The 17,670-nt window shown below is 54.4% G+C and overlaps 2 protein-coding genes across 4 annotated transcripts; both read right to left on the bottom strand.

The window, feature by feature from the left end:
- Positions 1-1,968: 1,968 nt before the first annotated feature.
- TMEM184A (transmembrane protein 184A) lies at positions 1,969-9,060 on the bottom strand. Its single transcript, XM_065850862.2, has 9 exons — positions 8,860-9,060; positions 7,388-7,612; positions 6,541-6,706; positions 5,680-5,770; positions 5,513-5,588; positions 4,838-4,929; positions 4,367-4,536; positions 4,073-4,270; positions 1,969-3,656 (listed from the first exon to the last, which is right to left on the bottom strand). The coding sequence occupies exons 1-9, from the start codon at positions 9,058-9,060 to the stop codon at positions 3,406-3,408; spliced, it is 1,470 nt and encodes a 489-aa protein (XP_065706934.2). The 3' UTR covers positions 1,969-3,405.
- A 3,144-nt stretch (positions 9,061-12,204) lies between these two features.
- PSMG3 (proteasome assembly chaperone 3) lies at positions 12,205-16,112 on the bottom strand. 3 transcript variants are annotated; one of them, XM_071815161.1, is made up of 3 exons: positions 15,993-16,112; positions 15,015-15,232; positions 12,205-12,754 (listed from the first exon to the last, which is right to left on the bottom strand). In XM_071815161.1, exons 2-3 carry the CDS (start codon positions 15,228-15,230, stop codon positions 12,602-12,604), a joined length of 369 nt encoding a protein of 122 aa, XP_071671262.1. In that variant the 5' UTR covers positions 15,231-15,232; positions 15,993-16,112; the 3' UTR covers positions 12,205-12,601. The 3 variants fall into 3 exon arrangements, with proteins under 3 accessions (XP_071671262.1, XP_065707143.1, XP_071671261.1); XM_065851071.2 differs by lacking the exon at positions 15,993-16,112 and adding an exon at positions 15,838-15,922; XM_071815160.1 differs by lacking the exon at positions 15,993-16,112 and adding an exon at positions 15,572-15,666.
- Between the last annotated feature and the right edge of the window lie 1,558 nt (positions 16,113-17,670).

The raw sequence follows: 17,670 nt of genomic DNA, 5'->3' as shown, positions 1-17,670 counted from the left end.
CAGTCACTGTGCTGAGCAGGGAAGTCACCATTCAGGTCCTGCTTGGAGAGGCTGCGGCGAGGATCTGGTGGCAACGGGGAGAAGAGAGGGAGGTGGGCAATGGGATGGAGGGGTGGTTTAGTTCAGGAGGAAGACAGCGTTGGGAATGGGCCATGTGGAGGTTCAACAGTGAAAGGGAACTCAACCTGCAGCATGCATAGGGGAGGAGAAAGTCCTGGAGCTGGGGGAGAAGAGTGTTTGAGAACGGGGCTGCGGGTGCACAGATCCTGCCCTCTGGTGCAGGGCTGGCAGCAGCTGGGACCGGGGACTCGCTGGTAGGTGCCAGCACCCAAAAAGGTCTCTCTGGCTCTGGGTGCTGTGAGGCAGGCAGCGGTGCCTGAGAGCTCTGGCTCTTCTTCCTCCCCTCTGCTCTCAGGGTGCGATGGCAGCGTGGTGCCCTATGAGGATGCACCCCCGACAGCGCCAGGTTGTAAACCTGCCTGACGCGAGCCCCAAAAAGCAGCGGGAGAACCGATCGCTGCAGCCCAGCCTTGTCCTTGGGGAAAGCCTGAGGACAAGTGACGACCGGAGAACAAATCTGCTGACCACCGGAGCCTGCTGCTGGCAGCCACGGAGCCTGTTCTGCCGAGCTGCCTGCTGGCGCGGCTCCAGGCGCTGTGGGCTCTCTGTAGGTCACCCGTGTGCTCGCCGCCAGCTTTTCCCCGCGTCCTTGCTGAGGAGGTGGAGGGGACGCGTTAGCAGAGGAGCGCAGGACCGTGTCTGCCGGGGGCCGCTGGTATTTCTGTTCTCCGTGGATGCGTTTTGACAGCATAACGGTCCCAGGGCAGCACCCAGCCTGAGCCGCGGGCTCTCGCCTCTCCCCATTCTCCAAGAAAGAACACGACCGGGAGGCCGAGCTCGTGCCTGCTGTTGCAGGGCGCAGCAGCCAGCTGGTGTCCAGCCCAGCACGGCTCCTCCAGGCTGCTATCACACCACTGGCTTGGATGAGTCACAGCTGATTTTCCCCCCCCTCCTCCTCCCCTTGTTTTCCTTGCAAGAAAGACCTGTTTTACATATGACACAGTAATCAGGGCTTGACATAAATAGGCAAATGTTATTGTCTGCAGTGGGAATTGCACCTGCTGGCAAGAGCAATGAGTGCAGCCCATTATGCACCGGAGTCGATCATTTGTGCAATGAAGTACAACTACGTTTCTTGCTGTGTTCTTGCGCAAGTCTGTATCTCAGTGGCTGCGAGCGTGCCAGCAGATGTGCCATCGTCACCTTTGCAGTCTGTCCTCGCCCCGGGAGCTGGAGCAGATTCTGTTCCTGCAGCTGTGACCGGTGCTCACCCAAGGGGATGCAGACCAAGACGTTCAGCTGGGAGATGTCCCTGCTTTGGTGCTGGCTGCCTTACCGAGCCAAGCAGCCTCATCCCTGAGCATCGAGGCTGCACCTTGCAAGCAAGAGGATCCTGCTCCCAGGATGTTTGGGGTCCTGGATGCACGGAGCATACGGCTCTTGTTTAGGGACCTCGTTGCAGGAAAAGTGGCGGAGGTCTCACCGGCTGAGCAGGTATGAGCAGCGGTGCTTCGGAGCGGAGAGGCTTGCAAGACTGGCTTAGCTACAGGCTGCTCGTGTGGAGTCTGGGCTACCAACGCCAGTAATAATAAATAAAGGTTGTCTTGTCACTGCTGGTCTGGGCTTAGCTTGGCTAAAGCGGCTCCAGCAGCTCTGAACTGCAGCCACAGCTTAGGCAAGGGTTGGAAGAGGTGCAGTGTAAGGAGAGGAACTGGGGGACACACACACTCTTTGTGGAGTCAAAAAGATGAGCGCAAAGCGTGCAGGATGCTGCATGTGCAAGATGCTGCGTGGGCAGGTATTTCTGCTGGGCCAGCATCGAGGGGCAGGGAGGACCTTGAGCTTCAGAGCATCAGCATCAGAGCAGGAACGTGGGCTTTGCTTGCTGAGCTAAGGGAAAACGCTCGCTCCATGGTAGAAATTGCTGTTTATTAGAAAAAAAAATCATAAATAAAATAATTTCATGTTATGATTTACATTTTGCAGCTTAAGAGCAGGGAAAAAAGAAACCTGCTAGGAGTCGTGTGTAAAATGGCTCTAAGCCTTACCCGTCGGTTTGTTTGCCACGCGACTACAAATCTGAGGCTGTAGACTTGCCCTTGTCCTTTCGCTACTCAGCTCCCACCACCAAACAACAGCCCTGCCAGTGCCTAAGTGAGCTCCCAGGGACCATCTGATTAACAGGGGAATAGAAATGGGACTAAGAATTGGGAAAACAAAAATGAACCAAACCAACAGAGAGGAAGTTTAACAGATGGGTGTGCGCTCTCTGTCACTCATAGGGGGAAAATCCCTCCGTGCATTATCTTCCTCTGCCGGCGGTCCTGCCCCGAGCAGCAGCAGCCCCCAGCACCGCTCCATCCCCACCATCATCATCGTCACCATCACCCAGCTGGGCTCAGCTCCCTCCTGCATTCCACAGGTCGAGCAAAGCCCAGGGACGGTAAATAGCGAGGGGTCAGGAGGAACAGACAGTTCCCAATAAGCACATTCCTACCCCCACCAGTCACAGTCTGGTTCCCTAATAAAGACTCTGATAAGGAAGCTGGAATCCCTTTCAACTTCTGATCCATTCAGAGATAAGTGGGTTTAGACGTAAACAAGCCCTTCTGTCACCGGCAGCTCTCAAATGCAGCTGTGAGCCCTGCGTGGGACCTCCCTGCCGCTCCCCGGGGAGCTGCTCAGGCAGCTGCGTGCCCATCTGGAGGGAGAAGAGGATGCCTTACTCTTCCTCCCCACTAAAGGTCTTCTGCACTGCTCCGTAGGCTTTTCTGGGAGAAGATGTAAAAATAAGGAATGACGTCTTTGAACCGTTACCGGGTTTTGAGGTGAAGTGAAGTCACCTTCCTGGGCTGTTTTCTCCATGGGGCCCTTCGAGATATAGGGGTTTTTTTTGCTCAAATTGGGAGAAACTAGAGCAGAACTGTGCTGAGAAAAGCGCTTCTCCCAGGCCTCAGCGCTGCTTGGAGCTAAGAGGAGGGCGAGGGCAGCCGGTCCGTCCTGCAGCCCGGTTCCCCTCCCTGGCTGGTGTCCCCCAGCGTGGGCAGGGACACTGGGGTGGCATCGAGACACTGGCTGTGGAGCAGCAGAGCCCAGACAGCAATGCGGGGTTGCTTAGTCACAGGGGCAAAGTCAGCCCGGCCCCTAACACCTGTAGAGATGGGACAGCAGAAGCTGGCACTATTTGATTTAACCTTTCACTGGGTTATTGCATCTTCCCTTCGAGAGACTGGCTTTTTGAGTTGAGTTCCTGGCTTCTTGGGACTCAGAGTGTCTCAGCCTTGAGACAGTTCCCATTTGCATGGGTTTAAACCTCTCCAGTGTTACTGTCCCCTCCGATGTCTCCTACAGCTCCTCGTCCGACACGATCAGCACTCTCTTCTCAATGTTTTTGCTCTTTCTGCCGGTTGGTCCGTCCACCTTGGAGGCTACGTGCCCGTTCTCCCCCGGCGCTTTGCGCTCTGCCTCCTGCATCGCCTGCTGGGTGTACTGCTGGTACGTGGGCGAGAAGTTGTGGATCGCATCCTGCACGATGTCCTGGGGGCTCATGGTCTCCTTCAGCCCACTCGAGATGCTCTGCATAGGAGCGAGGTTTGCTGAAAAACAGCGAGAGCGGGAGGGTGGTGGGACATCAGCCAAGGACCCCAGCACTCTGAAACCGGAGAGACGCCTTGCCTTAGAAATTCAAGACCAGGGCTGCATTGTGGTCCATGTCAGCTTGCAGTGGTGAGAAAAGGCAACCCCAGCTCCATGATTCAAAGAGGATGGAACCTCTCCAGCAGCATGTGCCTTAATACCACAATCCCCTAATGCTGCCCATCCACACGAAGGATTTTTCCTATCCGCTTGCTGTGGCTCGTGGGTATCACGAGGGAAGAGGGAGAAGGAACCCATGGAACACAGGAGAAGAAACCTCTTCTCATGGCTTTTAGCATCCCATTGTTAACGCTATAAGGGCAGGGCTCCTCTTTCTTCATTCACCGATAAGGAAGGCAGAAGAGAGGAAAGTTACCTGTTGAGTTTTCTTTCTTTTCCCTGTACACCTGGCAGGTGAACGCGTAGCGCAGGGCAATGGAAGCAAATAACATCTCGATGCAGATGATGAAGTTCTGGTAGCCGGCAGCCACTGTCCCAGCTCCCACCTCCTTCCCATCGATGATCTGAACTTCGGGGATCACCCCACATTTCTCCAGGATTGCAAGCAGCGTCCCTGTGCAGGGGAAGGGAGAGGGATCAGCTCTGATCCTGCGTCCCCAGGCCAGGTGGGGCTACAGGAGGAGAACCGGGCAGCTGTGGTGGGACCCACCTTGCCAGAAGGAGAGGAAAATTACTGCTTTGATGGTGATGAACTTGAGGACCGGCTTAAACGGGCGCAGCAGGTCCATGGTGGCGAAGTAGAAGAGGAAGAGGGCATAAAGCGCCAGGCTGACAGAGAAGTTGTAGATGATGGTGATGTAGAGGTAGCCGCTTTGGACACTGCGGGGGAAGAGAGAGCAGCTGCCCCGGGCTGCAGGACACAAAGTGAGCACAGTGGGGGCAGAGAAGGATGAAATGGGGAGGGGAGACATGTAGCTGTGCCACAGGGGAGAGCACAGCCCTCCCCTTTCTCATTTTGAGGGCAGTGAGTCTCCGTTCCCAGGTGCTTTGGGCTCCTTATACTCTTGCTACCTGCAGAGCAGCGCCCCAGGGAGGGCTGGCAGGACACCCTGTCCCTTGTGACAGAGCAGGGACCCATCCTGTCCCCTCTACCCTCCCCAGCCCGATCCAGCATCCTCACTTGAAGTCCCCGTCGTGGTACTTCCCAAATGCCTGCAGGATGATGGTGATGATGGCCATGAGGGGTTTCACGATGCAGAACTGCAGCGTAGCCTGCAGAGAGGAGAGACACGGTGCACCCCAGGCCGCAAGGACATCCCACCGCCCCCCCTGCAGCTCCAGCCACCCCCCAGCCCCTCCGCATCAGCCCACCCCTCTGCTCCCAGGACAGAGACACAGAGGAGAGGGCAGTTCTCCATTGCAGGGCTGACCAGCGCTGCGGGGTGAGATATGAACCAGCACGAGGTTTGCAGATGGGAGGGAGCAGGGCTCCCAAAAGGCAGCTCCTGAAATGCAGCATAGCCGCTCTGAGAGGGGGGACCAGCGCCAGGATTCAGCCCCGGAGATTGAGAGAGCCATCCAGCTCAGCTGGGTCTGGACAGAGATGGCAATCTGGGCTCTGCAGTGGGAGGAGACCCTGACTCAGCAGTGAGTCAGAGCAAGGACAGCGAGTGCGGCACCCTGCTGCTGGCCAGGTGCCGGAGCTGCCTCCCTCCCAGGAAAACAAAACCAAAAAGAGCATCTCAGGAGAGCAGCTCGGCAGAGACCTCTTGGCAGGGCAGCAGGAAAGGGCCCTGCTGCCCAAAGAGCCCCCATCAGAGGGGAGCAGAGCCGATGCGCTCCGTGGGGTACCCACCTGCTTGCAGAAGCGCAGGAAGCCGATGGAGTAGGACATGCCCTGAAGGCAGCAGGTCCCGTAAATGCAGCTGGATCTGGAAGTAGAAGCCGAGGAGATGCCATTGGGGCTGTTAAATGGGGAAAGCAGACGGACGGACGAGGTACTCGTGGGACGCTGCAACTTACGCGATGGGCTTCCCCCGGATCTCTGACATGATGGTGCTCTCCCCTCCGAGGTACTCGAAGCAAAGGCTCAGGAAGCTGTAAATCACGAAAGCTGTCGAGGCAAGGGCAGACAGGATCAGCAGGGCTGATGGAGATGCAGGTGGGGGGTGGAGGTTGTTACATTTCACATCCTTGCTGCTCAGGTGCCTTCTCATCCCCCCCAGCACAGCACCAGGGTTTGGGACTCTGGTGGGTGGGAGCCCAGTGAGAGCAGCAGCAGGTCAAATGCACCATGTGCAGAGGGATTGTTGCGGGCACAGCAGCTCCTCTGTGCACACACAGCCCCTGGGTGCCTGTGGCGGCAGTCACACGTCCCAGCAGTGCTGCTGGACACCCAGGCAAGCCCAGAGACCACCTGCGTGGAAGGATCTCAAAAATGCCAAGGGGCACTCCAAACCTAAAGTAATACGCATATCCACATCCCTCCGTTCTCCAGGGGGAGGGCAACAAGGTGGAAGAGCAACCTCAACACTCACGAGTTTCCCTTGCACCTCGAAACATCCCAACTCCCCAGTTTCTTAGGTAGGTCTGCCTTTAGAAAAGCTGCATTTCTACCACAAAGGCAGCCAGGAAACCTCTTTACCCAGGAGCAGGACACTGTGGTCCCTCTGAGCCTGCAGGCAGGTGGCTGCTCATGGGGCATCCCCTCCCTGCTACTGATGGAGAAGGAGGGAAAACCTCCCCACGGAGGAAGGGAGAGTGGGGAGTGGAAAAGATGGAGATTTGCCACTTTGTGCAATGCAGGACACTCCAGAGACAGGTGAGCGAGATGGGAGCCCTGCTCTGCCATCGGCCTCCCTGCCAAGGACAGGCTGCGCTCACCTTCGTAGCAGTCGCGCACCGAGTCGAAGTAGACATAGTACTGGTGGCTGCCGAGGAGGAGGAGGCTGAGCCAGGAGTCGAAGGCATAGATGGGCACGATGAAGAGGATGCGGATGATGTAGCGCTGCTCCTTGGGGACGGTGTAGTTCCTCAGGTGCGTGTAGATCTGCAAAGTGCCCAGTGCAGAGCTGTGGCCACCACCGCTCGGGAGGGGAACCAGAGGTGCCCTCAGCCTGGGGGCATGCCAGAGGCTTGTCCCATGTCATCCCTCCTCCCAGGGGTGACAGCACCTCTGGCTTTCCACCACAGACCCATTGCCATGAACAGACACATGAGCCAGGCTCCATCCCAGGCCCCAGGGCAATACCTTCCACAAAACCACATGGAAATTGGCTCCGTTCCCCGGGGCTGTGCGAGGAGCATTCCCTCCTCCACACCGGCCCCCATGGAGTCGTGTCCCAGCGCTCAGAGGTGCCAGCTTGCCCCAGGGCTGCCTTCAGCAGCACAAATTCCATGTAGCGCGCACAGACATGCCCACTGGCCATATATTTCAGGGCAGCCAGTGATGTGCACCCCAAAGGCACAGACTCCGGGGTGTCAGACGAGAAACACCACTGGGTGTTGCCTACGAGTAGTGCCAATGTCCTACAGCCTCTCCTGGCTCTGGCAGCCATCCGGGGAGCGTGTGGGCAAAGTCCACCCTCCCGAGCTGCCAACAGCCGAGATATCCCCTCCAGGCAGCAACAGGAGGAAATATGTATCCAGAGCTGAGTGATTTGCAATGAATCAATATGTTTGCCCTTGCGTTAACCCCAGCCCTGAGCCTCGCTTCCGCTCCAGCCCGTACCTGGTGAAAGGTGACGATGAGCGCTGACCACACGAAGATGCCAGAGATGACCTGCGCTGCCGTCGTGGTCAGGAAAAACTGCCGGCCGTCCTCAGAGGTGTTGTGGACAGCTGTGAGCAGGATGAGGGCTGGGGATGGGGGAGCCGAGGCCAGTGTGGCCGCCATGCTGGGCCCCGGGGTGCTGGGTGCTGGGGGCGATGACAAGGCACTGGTGACATTGCTCATCTGCAGGAAGGGAGAGGCACCGGGAGTGGTGCAGGAAGGCAGGACCTGGGCAAGCTGGTGAAGGGGAAGGTCCCAGCAGGTTTCCCAGCCCACATGGTGTGATAAACGTCCTGTGAGGTTTGTCTCCTCCCCAGGGTTTTTCCAGCGTGTCCTTCACCCAATCCAGCCTGTTCACTGTGTTTGGGTCTGACTCTCCCACCAGGAAAATGTGAAATGTCCTTCAAAAAGCTGGAGCTCTTTTCTCTGATAAGGTGCATGTGGTTCTTGTGTCCCCAAAACACATGCTTCCCCTTCCCAGCCTTGCTCCTGCTTGTTTTCTCAGGGGTCACTATCCTGTTTGAGAGGGAAATATCTGCCTGCACTTGTGCCCATATGAGTTCACACTTGTGGCTCAGGACCCATTTCCATCAGGAACCTGAGACTTAAAGGTTAAACTCATCCCTCACCCATTTGAATATTGAGTCCATTACCAAAGAGTCATCAGGACAATGATGTCCTCCTTGGACATCCTCTCTGTGGTCCCCCCCAACATTTGGGTCCTTTCCTCATGTGTGGCCTGCTGGGGGCAAACCCCAGGGCTGCTGCGTTTTGGGGACACTGGAGGGCTCTCGCATCTCCCTGGTAGGTCTGTCCCCCTCAAAGCCACAAGGCTCTGAGCGTTCCTGGCACAGAGGGTGGCTGGGACGTATGGCACCGTGTACCCTGCGGCTCCAGACAGCAAGGACCAACCTAATAATATGCTCTTATTTATAGGGCAGCTTCATATCTCAAGGCCAACAGATGCACAAACTGCCATGTTTGGTCTCTCTGCTAATCTATGGAAAGCTGCTTTTTCCCCAAGTATAACAATAGTGTGTTTTTTGGGGTTTTTTTAAGCAACCACCTGCGAGCAGAGCTCTAACAATATAGATTCTTCTCAGCGTATTGTTAACAAACAAAGATTTTAGCTGCTGGTAACTACTGCCTGGGGTAAAACTGTAAGCATGAACTGGTGAGAAGCAAGAAAACATCTGCCACAGATAAGAGTGGTAGGGAATGCCCTGAGTCCAATTAAACACAGAAAACAGACCAAACCAAGAGCTCACTCAGCAGCTTCCTCTCCTGCCCTGTTCCTGAACGCCAACCTCGCAGGAGAGGAAACTCAGCTGGTGTCAGATCAACAGCCCTAAAAATACCTTCCCCCCCCTCCGCCTGTAAGCGGAGATGCCCAGGGCCAGGCGTGCTGGCTGGGTCCCAGGAGCTCATACCTGCACCCGCGAGTGGGGAAGTGGAGCCGGGCACAGCACGGGGGAGAATGGGGCTGGTGGGGTTACCGAGGCAGCGGGGAGCCGGGCTTTTCCTCCCCGTGACGGTCCCACGGCCCTGCCCCGCCAGCAGGAAGCAGGATCCCGGGGAGGGAGCTGGTCTTTGGACAGACCACGATGATGCTGGACCTGCCTTGTAAACATTAACAGGAGACCAGAGATAGCTCACAGTGCAGGGAGGGAGGGGAGAACGCAGCTGTGCACCGCTCCACACCACTCCTCGCTCTTTCTGGGGCTGCCCTGCTGCAAGTTGGGGCCACGCAGATTGCATTTCCCTCTGCACAAGCATCACGATAGGGAAGGATGCAGTCCAGCTTGCTTCCCAGCACACAGCGGAGAGCTGTGCTCATCACTAGACCCACTTATTCTGTTTTTGACCCAGTGCTGTGCCATGGATGCTTGGCCCAAGACATCCCAACTCCTATTAGCTTTCCCAGCCCGGCTGCAGGCATCACAGTCCAAGCACGGTGGCACCAGCAGCTGGTCCTGGCAGGCTCCCCGGCATTGTCACCCTCCAAACACGGCGGAGCAACTCACTGAGGACAAAAGCCTCGGTGCTGCTCGGAGACAGGACTCTCAGCTCCTGAGGTAATTAGATCCCGGCTGTGCAAGGTAGCCGGGCAATTCAATGCAGATACAGGGCTGTTTGCTTCCAAAACAAAGGCGGCGAGGACACACGAAGAGTATTATTAGCTGCAAAACTCAGCTCCTGGATGGGACTGCGCCAGTGCCACATCCAGTCTGGCTGTTTGTAGGCACCTTGCGGGTACTTGCCACACACAGTTTACCTGTTACGCTCACTCCCTGGGATATTCAAGACGTTAAGTGAGCGCTGAGCAGAAAATAAACTGAGCAGTGACACCTGTGGTCAGGCCGGCCACCTGCAAACGGGGCTTTGCATTTTGCCAGGGATTCCCCTCCAGCCACAGGTGTGAGCTCCCAGCTCACATCGCTCCCATTGTCCTGAAACACCAGGGGACAAATCCCCAGCTCAACAGCAGCCTCCACGGGGCTGGAGCGGTCAGAAAGGAGCGGTGGGCCCCCGCAGCCCCCCAGCAGTGCCTCTGTGGGGCTGGCTGTGTGATCCGGTAAGGGGGGAGCCATCCCTCACCCCATCCCAGGAGGGAGAGTGGCCAAGCTCAGCCCCACCAGCCCTGGAGACTTGCCTTTCCCCCACCTGCTTCCAGATAAAGCCGAGACATGGGGGTTATTCACCCTCTGTACGCCACCCCCATGGCACCCAGGAGGAAGCACCTATAGCACACAGCTATAAATAGAGTCAGGGCAGCACCGAGCCCTCCTTAAAGCCCGTCCCGAGGGGTGTGTGACGCACGCACATGGCTCCAGCAGCAGCCTCTGCCCTTGCCGCGGCTCCCATGGGTGCTCAGGACCGATGGCTGGACCAACAACCCCTGTTCCGTGGGGACACCCCCCACTGCTGCACCCCCAGGACCCCACTTACCCTGCGGGGCTCCTCCGGGAGCGGGTCTGGCTGCTGGGGACACTTTCCTCCGCATCCCCTGTGCCCTCCTCCACCTGCACCCGTGGGAGACTCCTCCTCCGGGCACCCCCCCAGCCCTGCCCGCACCTGGCAGCGGGCCCTGCCCACTCCCGATCACCCGTGGGAGCCGGAGCAGCAGGTCGGGCTTCACCTCCTGCAGAAAAGCCACCCAACCCACCTTGCCAGTCCGCTGCACTCAGCACCCACGCCCCAAAAGCAAACACGGGTGGAAAACCGCGGTGCAGCCCGGCCGTGGGTGAGAGCTCTGCTGGGGTGGCAAAAGGCTGGTTTTCTTGCAATTGGGAATTAATTCTCACCTGGAGGACAGCGATGATTAAAAGGCAGGCAGCTGGGGGGAGACCGGCAGACTTGTGCCTGTTTTTTGGGGCAGGCCTTTCCCTTGGTTTACTGCAGAGCAGAGAGGAGCAAAGTTGAATGGGCGATTGCTCGAGGTCTAATTTATCGCCATGGAAAGGCAACAAGATACGTCTGTCCAGGCTCCGAGCACCAAATGGGAGAGATGTCCACGTCCTTACCTGCCACCCTGCGCAGACCTGCTGGCACACAGAACCAGGAAATCAAGCTGGTTAACTTGTGGTTGGCTCTTAGGTAGCAACACTCAGGTCTTCGGGGCATGGCAATGGTGTGCCACCAGATCACCGTGGTGGAAGATGCGATTTACATTCAATTTACTAATTAATGTACTGTTTCTACAAGTTGCTGGAGCTATGGGCACCATAAAAGCACCGGGATTTGGGAAATACATTGAATTTTGTGTTGGGAAAGAATTCCTACTAACAAACCAGGACCAACAGTAACAAGTTCCACATGCCTCTGTCAGCCCTCCTAGACAAAAAAAAGTGTAAAAGAGGGAAAAATTGGAGTTCTGGCAGATGTAAAACTTTGATTTTTGGAAGCACAGTTTGGAAAATTATTTTTAGATGAAATTTCTTGTCAAGGGCAGCTGCAAGCCTGCAGCGTCTGGACGTACTTTTAAAAAAGAGTTTCATTTCTTGTAATCCCTTAAATACCGTAAATAATCCTTACTTCAGAGAAAGGAGTCCTTTCGAAATGCGCTTTCTGCTCTTCTACTTGTAGGGGATTTTTTTAGAAGAGAAACAAAGCAGCAACCGGATCTGTGTGGGGCAGGCACAGGGTCTGTGCTGGTATCAATGGGCCTTAACACAGCACAGGTCTCCCCAGCCCAGAATTCAAGCCCCGTCCTCTGCTCAGTCAAGTTCATCAGTGACAAAAGTCTGTAACAGCCCACTTAAAAGTTTACTACGTGGTGCTGTTATGAGGTAAAAACAAATGTGCTGTCCAAGCAAAATTTTGGCTATTAGGCATTGCAGCAACTCATATAACTTTACCCAACACTTTTTGGCAGACTCAGGAGAAACACCCCTGTGTACCCCTCCTGTCCCCACGACTCCTGTGACAGGTACCCGTTGCAGGTGGCCCAAGCTATGTATGTGCTGCCTCTCTCACGTGCTGGTACCGTGTAATCCATAAGCAGCTGTTATTTTGTCTTTATCCTCACCACTAATTCGGGTTCCCATCTTTCAACTTCCATGAAATTTGCAGAGCATAATTACCTGCCCCTCTTTCGGAGTGAAAGTGGAAAATGAATGCAGATTGACATACGGACAAACACGGTCATATAGGACCCATTTCCTTAAAAACAGGCAAGAAAATCTTTCCTATTATGCAATTGCTGTTGATTTGTTACTGAGGCTTGTATTTCGATTGAAGTGACTTTCACAGAGCGAAAAAGAAAACAGGTAAAATTAGATTTGTCAATGTTTCTTTTATTCACTCTGCACTGGGTGTTCCCCCTTTGCGGTTCAGCGTAGCTACAGAGCTTGGCATCTATTGCTCCTCAGGACACAAATGCAGAGCAGCGCTGCTTCCCAAACACACATCCCACCCAATGTGATAAAAATAATACTTCTCTCGTATGTTGAGGCAATTGTTCTTGTCTCATCACTGACTATACGGACTGCAAACCTGTCACAGTAACCAAACCCGCAAATGTTCTACACAGTAGAGAAAAAGTAATGAAATTCCTCAGTATGTCCAAAACCAGCACAAAGACATTCCATCATTTTCATTTCTTGTCCTTTTAAATAAGTGGTGATGACTCATGGACTCAAGATCATTTCCTTGAATCCAGATGGCACAACTTCACCACACTTGGCAACTTCGGATCACTTCCCGGAGAGCTTGTATTCCTTCCACGGTCTTGTCCCTTAAAGCCATGGCCAGAAGAACGGGTTTGTTCCCGGCTTCCTGAGACACGAACGCCACCAGGTTTTTGGCACAAACATGGACGAGGGGCTGAAAAGCAAAAACATACAGATGTACACTCTCAGAGCTCGGAGAGCCCTTCCTCTTGAGTTAGGAGAGGAAGAGTCCTGCAGTGACATGGAGCACGTCAAGAACTTGTCAATACTGGAGCGAGTGTGCAGTTTGCTGAGCGGTTCCAGCGTGACTGGGAGCAGACAGTTTGGCCAGCACAGCCAGGCCACAGCATAGGGAACTTCAGGAAACACTTTCTCAATCAGCTTAAAAGGGAAGAGTTTAGGCCTGTGAGTGACAGCCACCCAAATCGCTCCAAAACAACCAGAGCTGCACTTGAATTGAGTTTTGAGCTGGTCTGGAAAACCTGGAAAGCTGGTGCAGAGAATCCTTCCTTCTGCTAATCCTCCCACCCAGACTACAACCCCAAATATCACATTATGTGAAATGCCACTGATCAAAATGCATCTATTTCCACCACAGCCAGATTTCTGAAGAAGTTTGCAAGTACAGTTCTCTTGTTGCTGAAGAGGGCATGTTCTGTTGACAAGGTCTGGAAAAAAACATGTTATTCTTGCAATTCCTAGAGACCCCAAAATGCTGTTATATACACAGTCTTCGCACGCCACGTGTAAAAGACTTGGTTTTGATTTTAATAGAACAATGAAGAACAGAAATAAGTAGTGAGGCTGAAAGAGGGAGGAAAAGGGATATAATCTTCTTAACGAGGTTTCTTTAACAAGAACATACAGCTCAGTTTCATTTACATTCACATTTGTGTATTTATCAGAAGGATGAGTTTGCTTGATTTTAGCTACCAGTGTGGTTTGGAAGTGTGCACCATCCCAAAGGGGGATGTTAACGGTCATAAGCAGGAAGGTAGCGAACTAGTGAAAGCCTTTTCTTAAAGTTTATATTGATTAAGCTGGTAAAATGCTTCAAAAGTGCTATGCAACCAAGCAAACACAGGCATTTTCCATTTCTAAATAAAACATGAAAACAGCTTGGGGGTGGAGGTGGTCAGAATTACCAAACATCACATCAAGGAGAGCAAAGCATCTCGCACCCAGAGAAGGAAAAGCTACTGCTGAAGAACGAGAACTCCATATGGGGAAGCCATGCATAGAATCAGGAACTTGTGTTGCTGGAGTTTTTCTAGTTAAGGTTAGCAAGTACTATTTGATAGCTGCAACCCTGATGGAAAGCCTCATAATCTTGCAGCTCTGTAACTTTCTGTTTTAATGGTTGACTAGTTGACGCTTTGCGAAATATATTTTCTTCTGCTTTCTCTCCAGCTTTGTGAAATGGTCGATAAAAACTCATTTTGTTGAGGCAAAACAAATTAAACTTTATCAAGGGTAGGTGCTGGCAGGCACACTTGGGAGAGAGCAACTAAAGTCCATTATGGGGCTGGCAACAGAGTGGGGGTGTGGGGGCGAGAAAAGGGACTTGAAGAGTAAAACCAACTCACTGGAACAAGAACCAAAAACAAGGTTATCAAAGGCTGCATGTTTGATCTCGCAACCCTTAAATCAACAGGAGCTTTATCAAACCTTTGGTAAGCACAGCGAAGCAATCCATATCCTGTAGGACACAAAATAACAGATCCCCAAAGCACTCGCGGTCAGTTAAACCTTTTATGTCAAAAAGAGCAGATGAGCATGCATACTTTTCTGATAAACCCCTCTTCCCGCAGAAGATATTTAAAAATTAACCTCACCCCTATGCAAACATCACTTAACTGCTGTGATTCATCAACTCCCTGGCAACTTGCACAGCCCCACCTACCACATTTCCCCCTTGTCCTCGCTGCCTGTGCACCTGCTCTCATAGAATCACAGAACATCCTGAGCTGGAAGGGACCCACAGGATCATGGAGTCCAACTCCTGTCCCTGCACAGGACACCCCACAGGCCACTCCGTGTGTCTGAGGATGTTGTCCAGTCTCTTCTTGAACACTGTCAGGTTGGGCTGTGACACCTCCCTGGGAGCCTGTTCAGTGTCCAGCACCCTCTGGGTGAAGAAACATCCAGCCTGACCCTCCCCTGGCACATCTGCTTGCCATTCCCTCAAGTTCTGTCACTGGTCCCTAAGAGAAGAGTTTGGCACCTGCCCCTCCTGCTCCCCTTGTGAGGAAGCTGTAACCGCAATGAGGTCTCCTCTCAGTCTCCTCCATGCTGAACAAACCCAGTGACTTTAGCTGCTCCTCACACGGCTTCCCCTCCAAACCCCTCGCCAACTTCATAGCCTCTTCTGGACACTCTTTAGCAGCTTAACATCTTGGAGCACCCGCTCTCACCTCATCCTTGCCCAGCAGCACCTTTGTGGTGAGCGAGGGTCTGCCCACGCTGTCCCCGACCGTACTGGGGTCCACGTAGACGATCGTCCCCATCTTGCCGTACTGCGTGACCACCACGAGGACGGAGTTGGAGAAGGCCGTGCACACCACCTCGGTGGGGACCCCGCACACCACCGCCTCGCGCTGCTTGGACGTCACGATGGGACCCGCTTCCATCGCTGCGGAAAAGGAACAATAAAACAACAGCAGCAATAAAATAGCGTTAGATGAAAGGCACAGACCGTGGGCTATAAAAAGCCCGGTGCCTTCCCTTTGTTTGAAATACCCACATTGGTTTCAGGGCACAAAAGCACCCCGGGGTGTGGATCTGGGGGAACAGCATCGCACAGCCCCGACTGCCAGGGGAAATTTAACGGCCCCGCAGCACCGCCCTGCGCTCCCCAGCAAGAACGATTATAGAACAGAATAGATTCACAGAATCATTTCGGTTGGAAGAGACCCTCAGGATCGAGTCCAACCATAACCCAACTCCAGCACTAAACCATGTCCATAAGAACCTCGTCTAAACGCCTTCTAAACCCCTCCAGGGATGGTGACTCCAGCACTGCGCGGGCAGCCTGTTCAGTGCCCCACAGCGCTTTCTGCGAACAGGTTTTCACTGTTTAACAGCGATCGCACCCACAGCCCGGGCCGCCTCCGAGCCCAACCCGACCCGCCGCGCTCTCCCTCGCTGGCACCGAGGGGGCGACCGCCGCGTTCCCCCCGCAGGCCCCGGCGCTCCCCGAGGGAGTCGAGGCTGAAGCCGAGACCCCGCCGCCCCTACCCGCGCCCGGCGCCGCCGCTGCAGGCCCAGGCCCGCCCCGCCGCGGCGGAAGCGGCGCCTTCCCCCTCCCTCCATCCGCGGCGCGGGGAGATGGCGCAGGGCGGCGGCGCAGGGCGGTGGGGCTGCCTCCCCCCCTCCCCCAGCGCCGCCATTACTCGCGGCCGGGGAGGCGCCGCGTCGCGGTCTCCTCAGGGGCGTATCGGCAGTCCCGGGGCTGGGCCTTTTCCCCCGGTGCGGCCTCCTCGGCTGTTTTCTGGCCGTGTTACACGGGCTCCTGTCGCTGGGGGATGTCACACGGCCTGTGCCCCTCCTCAGGCCCCTGAGGGGACATGGCGAACCAGCGGGTGATAATCACAGAATGCCGGAGTGTCAGGGGTTGAAGGGCCCTGGAAAGCTCATCCAGTGCAATCCCCCCATGGAGCAGGAACACCCAGCTGAGGTTCCACAGGAAGGGGTCCAGGCGGGTTTGAATGTCTGCAGAGAAGGAGACTCCACAACCTCCCTGGGCAGCCTGGGCCAGGCTCTGCCACCCTCACCATGAACAAGTTTCTTCTCAGATTTAAGTGGAACCTCCTGTGTTCCAGTTTGCACCCATTGCCCCTTGTCCTGTCACTGGTTGTCACCCAGAAGAGCCTGGCTCCATCCTCCTGACACTGCCCCTTTCCATATTGATCCCCATGAATGAGTCCCCCCTCAGTCTCCTCTTCTCCAGCTCCAGAGCCCCAGCTCCCTCAGCCTTTCCTCACACGGGAGATGCTCCACTCCCTTCAGCATCTTGGTGGCTGCGCTGGACTCTCTCCAGCAGTTCCCTGTCCTTCTGGAACTGAGGGGCCACAACTGGACACAATATTCCAGGTGTGGTCTCCCCAGGGCAGAGCAGAGGAGCAGGAGAACCTCTCTGACCTACTGACCACCCCCTTCTAATACACACCAGGTACCATTGGCCTTCTTTCCCTTCAAAATAAGGTGGGTTTGAGGCCATCAGAGCAGCCTTGGCCTGGCCCAGCCTCGCTGGCACAAGGGGTTGCATGTCTGGCACCGAGGTGTCCCATGTGCGGTCCAGGTGCTTCTTGAGCCAAGCGTGGGGTTTGGGGAACGTGGAAGCTGCTCAGAGCTGCTGTAATGGGAGAGCGGGACATCTGCATCAAGAGTGCAAAAGTAACTGTTTACGTCCCACGGACAATATATGTAAACATTCATTTTGGTTTATTGCATGCAGTTAATTCAGTGCTTTATTTTTTTTCTTCTTTGAAATAGTGGCACTTGTGAATATCGACTTCATATAAAGTCATACAAAGCTCTGTAAACTGGGATTTCTCAGCTTTCTAGGCTGCTGCAATTGCTACTCGAAACTTTCCTTTATGTGTTAGCTTTCTACAGTCATTTCCACCACGCACAAAATGTTTCACCTGTGGCTGGAGCAATAGCAGCTTGATTTCTGGGTTATCTGTTTAGGTAACCTCTCTTAAGAACCTCATGAATACATACATATTTTGTACTAAAAGTTTTAACAAAAATTGCCTACAGGAAGAGCACGTAACCTTTGTGCTGAGAATCCTTTAAGGCACCGTTAGAGAGCAGCAGAGGTCCATGGAAAAGCTTTTCATTCAGCAGGTTATTCTTGTGGTGAATTCAAACAGGGAGGCTTGATACCTTTTCCGTACTCCTTGCAATCTGGCAAACAGTCTGTTTTCCAGCACTGAAAAAATACAACATTCCTCTTCCTTGCTTACCACAATCACTTGAGGCTTTGCCTGTTTGACGGAGATAATAGCAGCTCTTGTCAGTAAAGCCTCCTGACTCATAAAGTTTATTCCTGCTCTGCGTTCTCCA

Source organism: Patagioenas fasciata, chromosome 15 (genome assembly GCF_037038585.1).
Source record: "Patagioenas fasciata isolate bPatFas1 chromosome 15, bPatFas1.hap1, whole genome shotgun sequence".
NCBI lineage: Eukaryota > Metazoa > Chordata > Aves > Columbiformes > Columbidae > Patagioenas > Patagioenas fasciata.
The sequence above is the reverse complement of the archived record's forward strand: the minus strand, read 5'-3'. Positions and strand labels throughout refer to the sequence as shown.

What these genes read in the sequence shown, in the direction of transcription:
- TMEM184A (XM_065850862.2), bottom strand. Translation starts at nt 9,060, where the DNA reads ATGTTTACAAGGCAGGTCCAGCATCATCGTGGTCTGTCCAAAGACCAG. An exon ending in ATCCGGGGGAAGCCCATCGC is followed by an intron (nt 5,589 to 5,679) that starts GTAAGTTGCAGC and finishes TTCTACTTCCAG; the next exon opens with ATCCAGCTGCATTTACGGGA. An exon ending in AAAGAAAGAAAACTCAACAG is followed by an intron (nt 3,657 to 4,072) that starts GTAACTTTCCTC and finishes GCTGTTTTTCAG; the next exon opens with CAAACCTCGCTCCTATGCAG.
- PSMG3 (XM_071815161.1), bottom strand. Translation starts at nt 15,230, where the DNA reads ATGGAAGCGGGTCCCATCGTGACGTCCAAGCAGCGCGAGGCGGTGGTG. An exon ending in TGCTGCTGGGCAAGGATGAG is followed by an intron (nt 12,755 to 15,014) that starts GTGAGAGCGGGT and finishes TTTGCTTTTCAG; the next exon opens with CCCCTCGTCCATGTTTGTGC.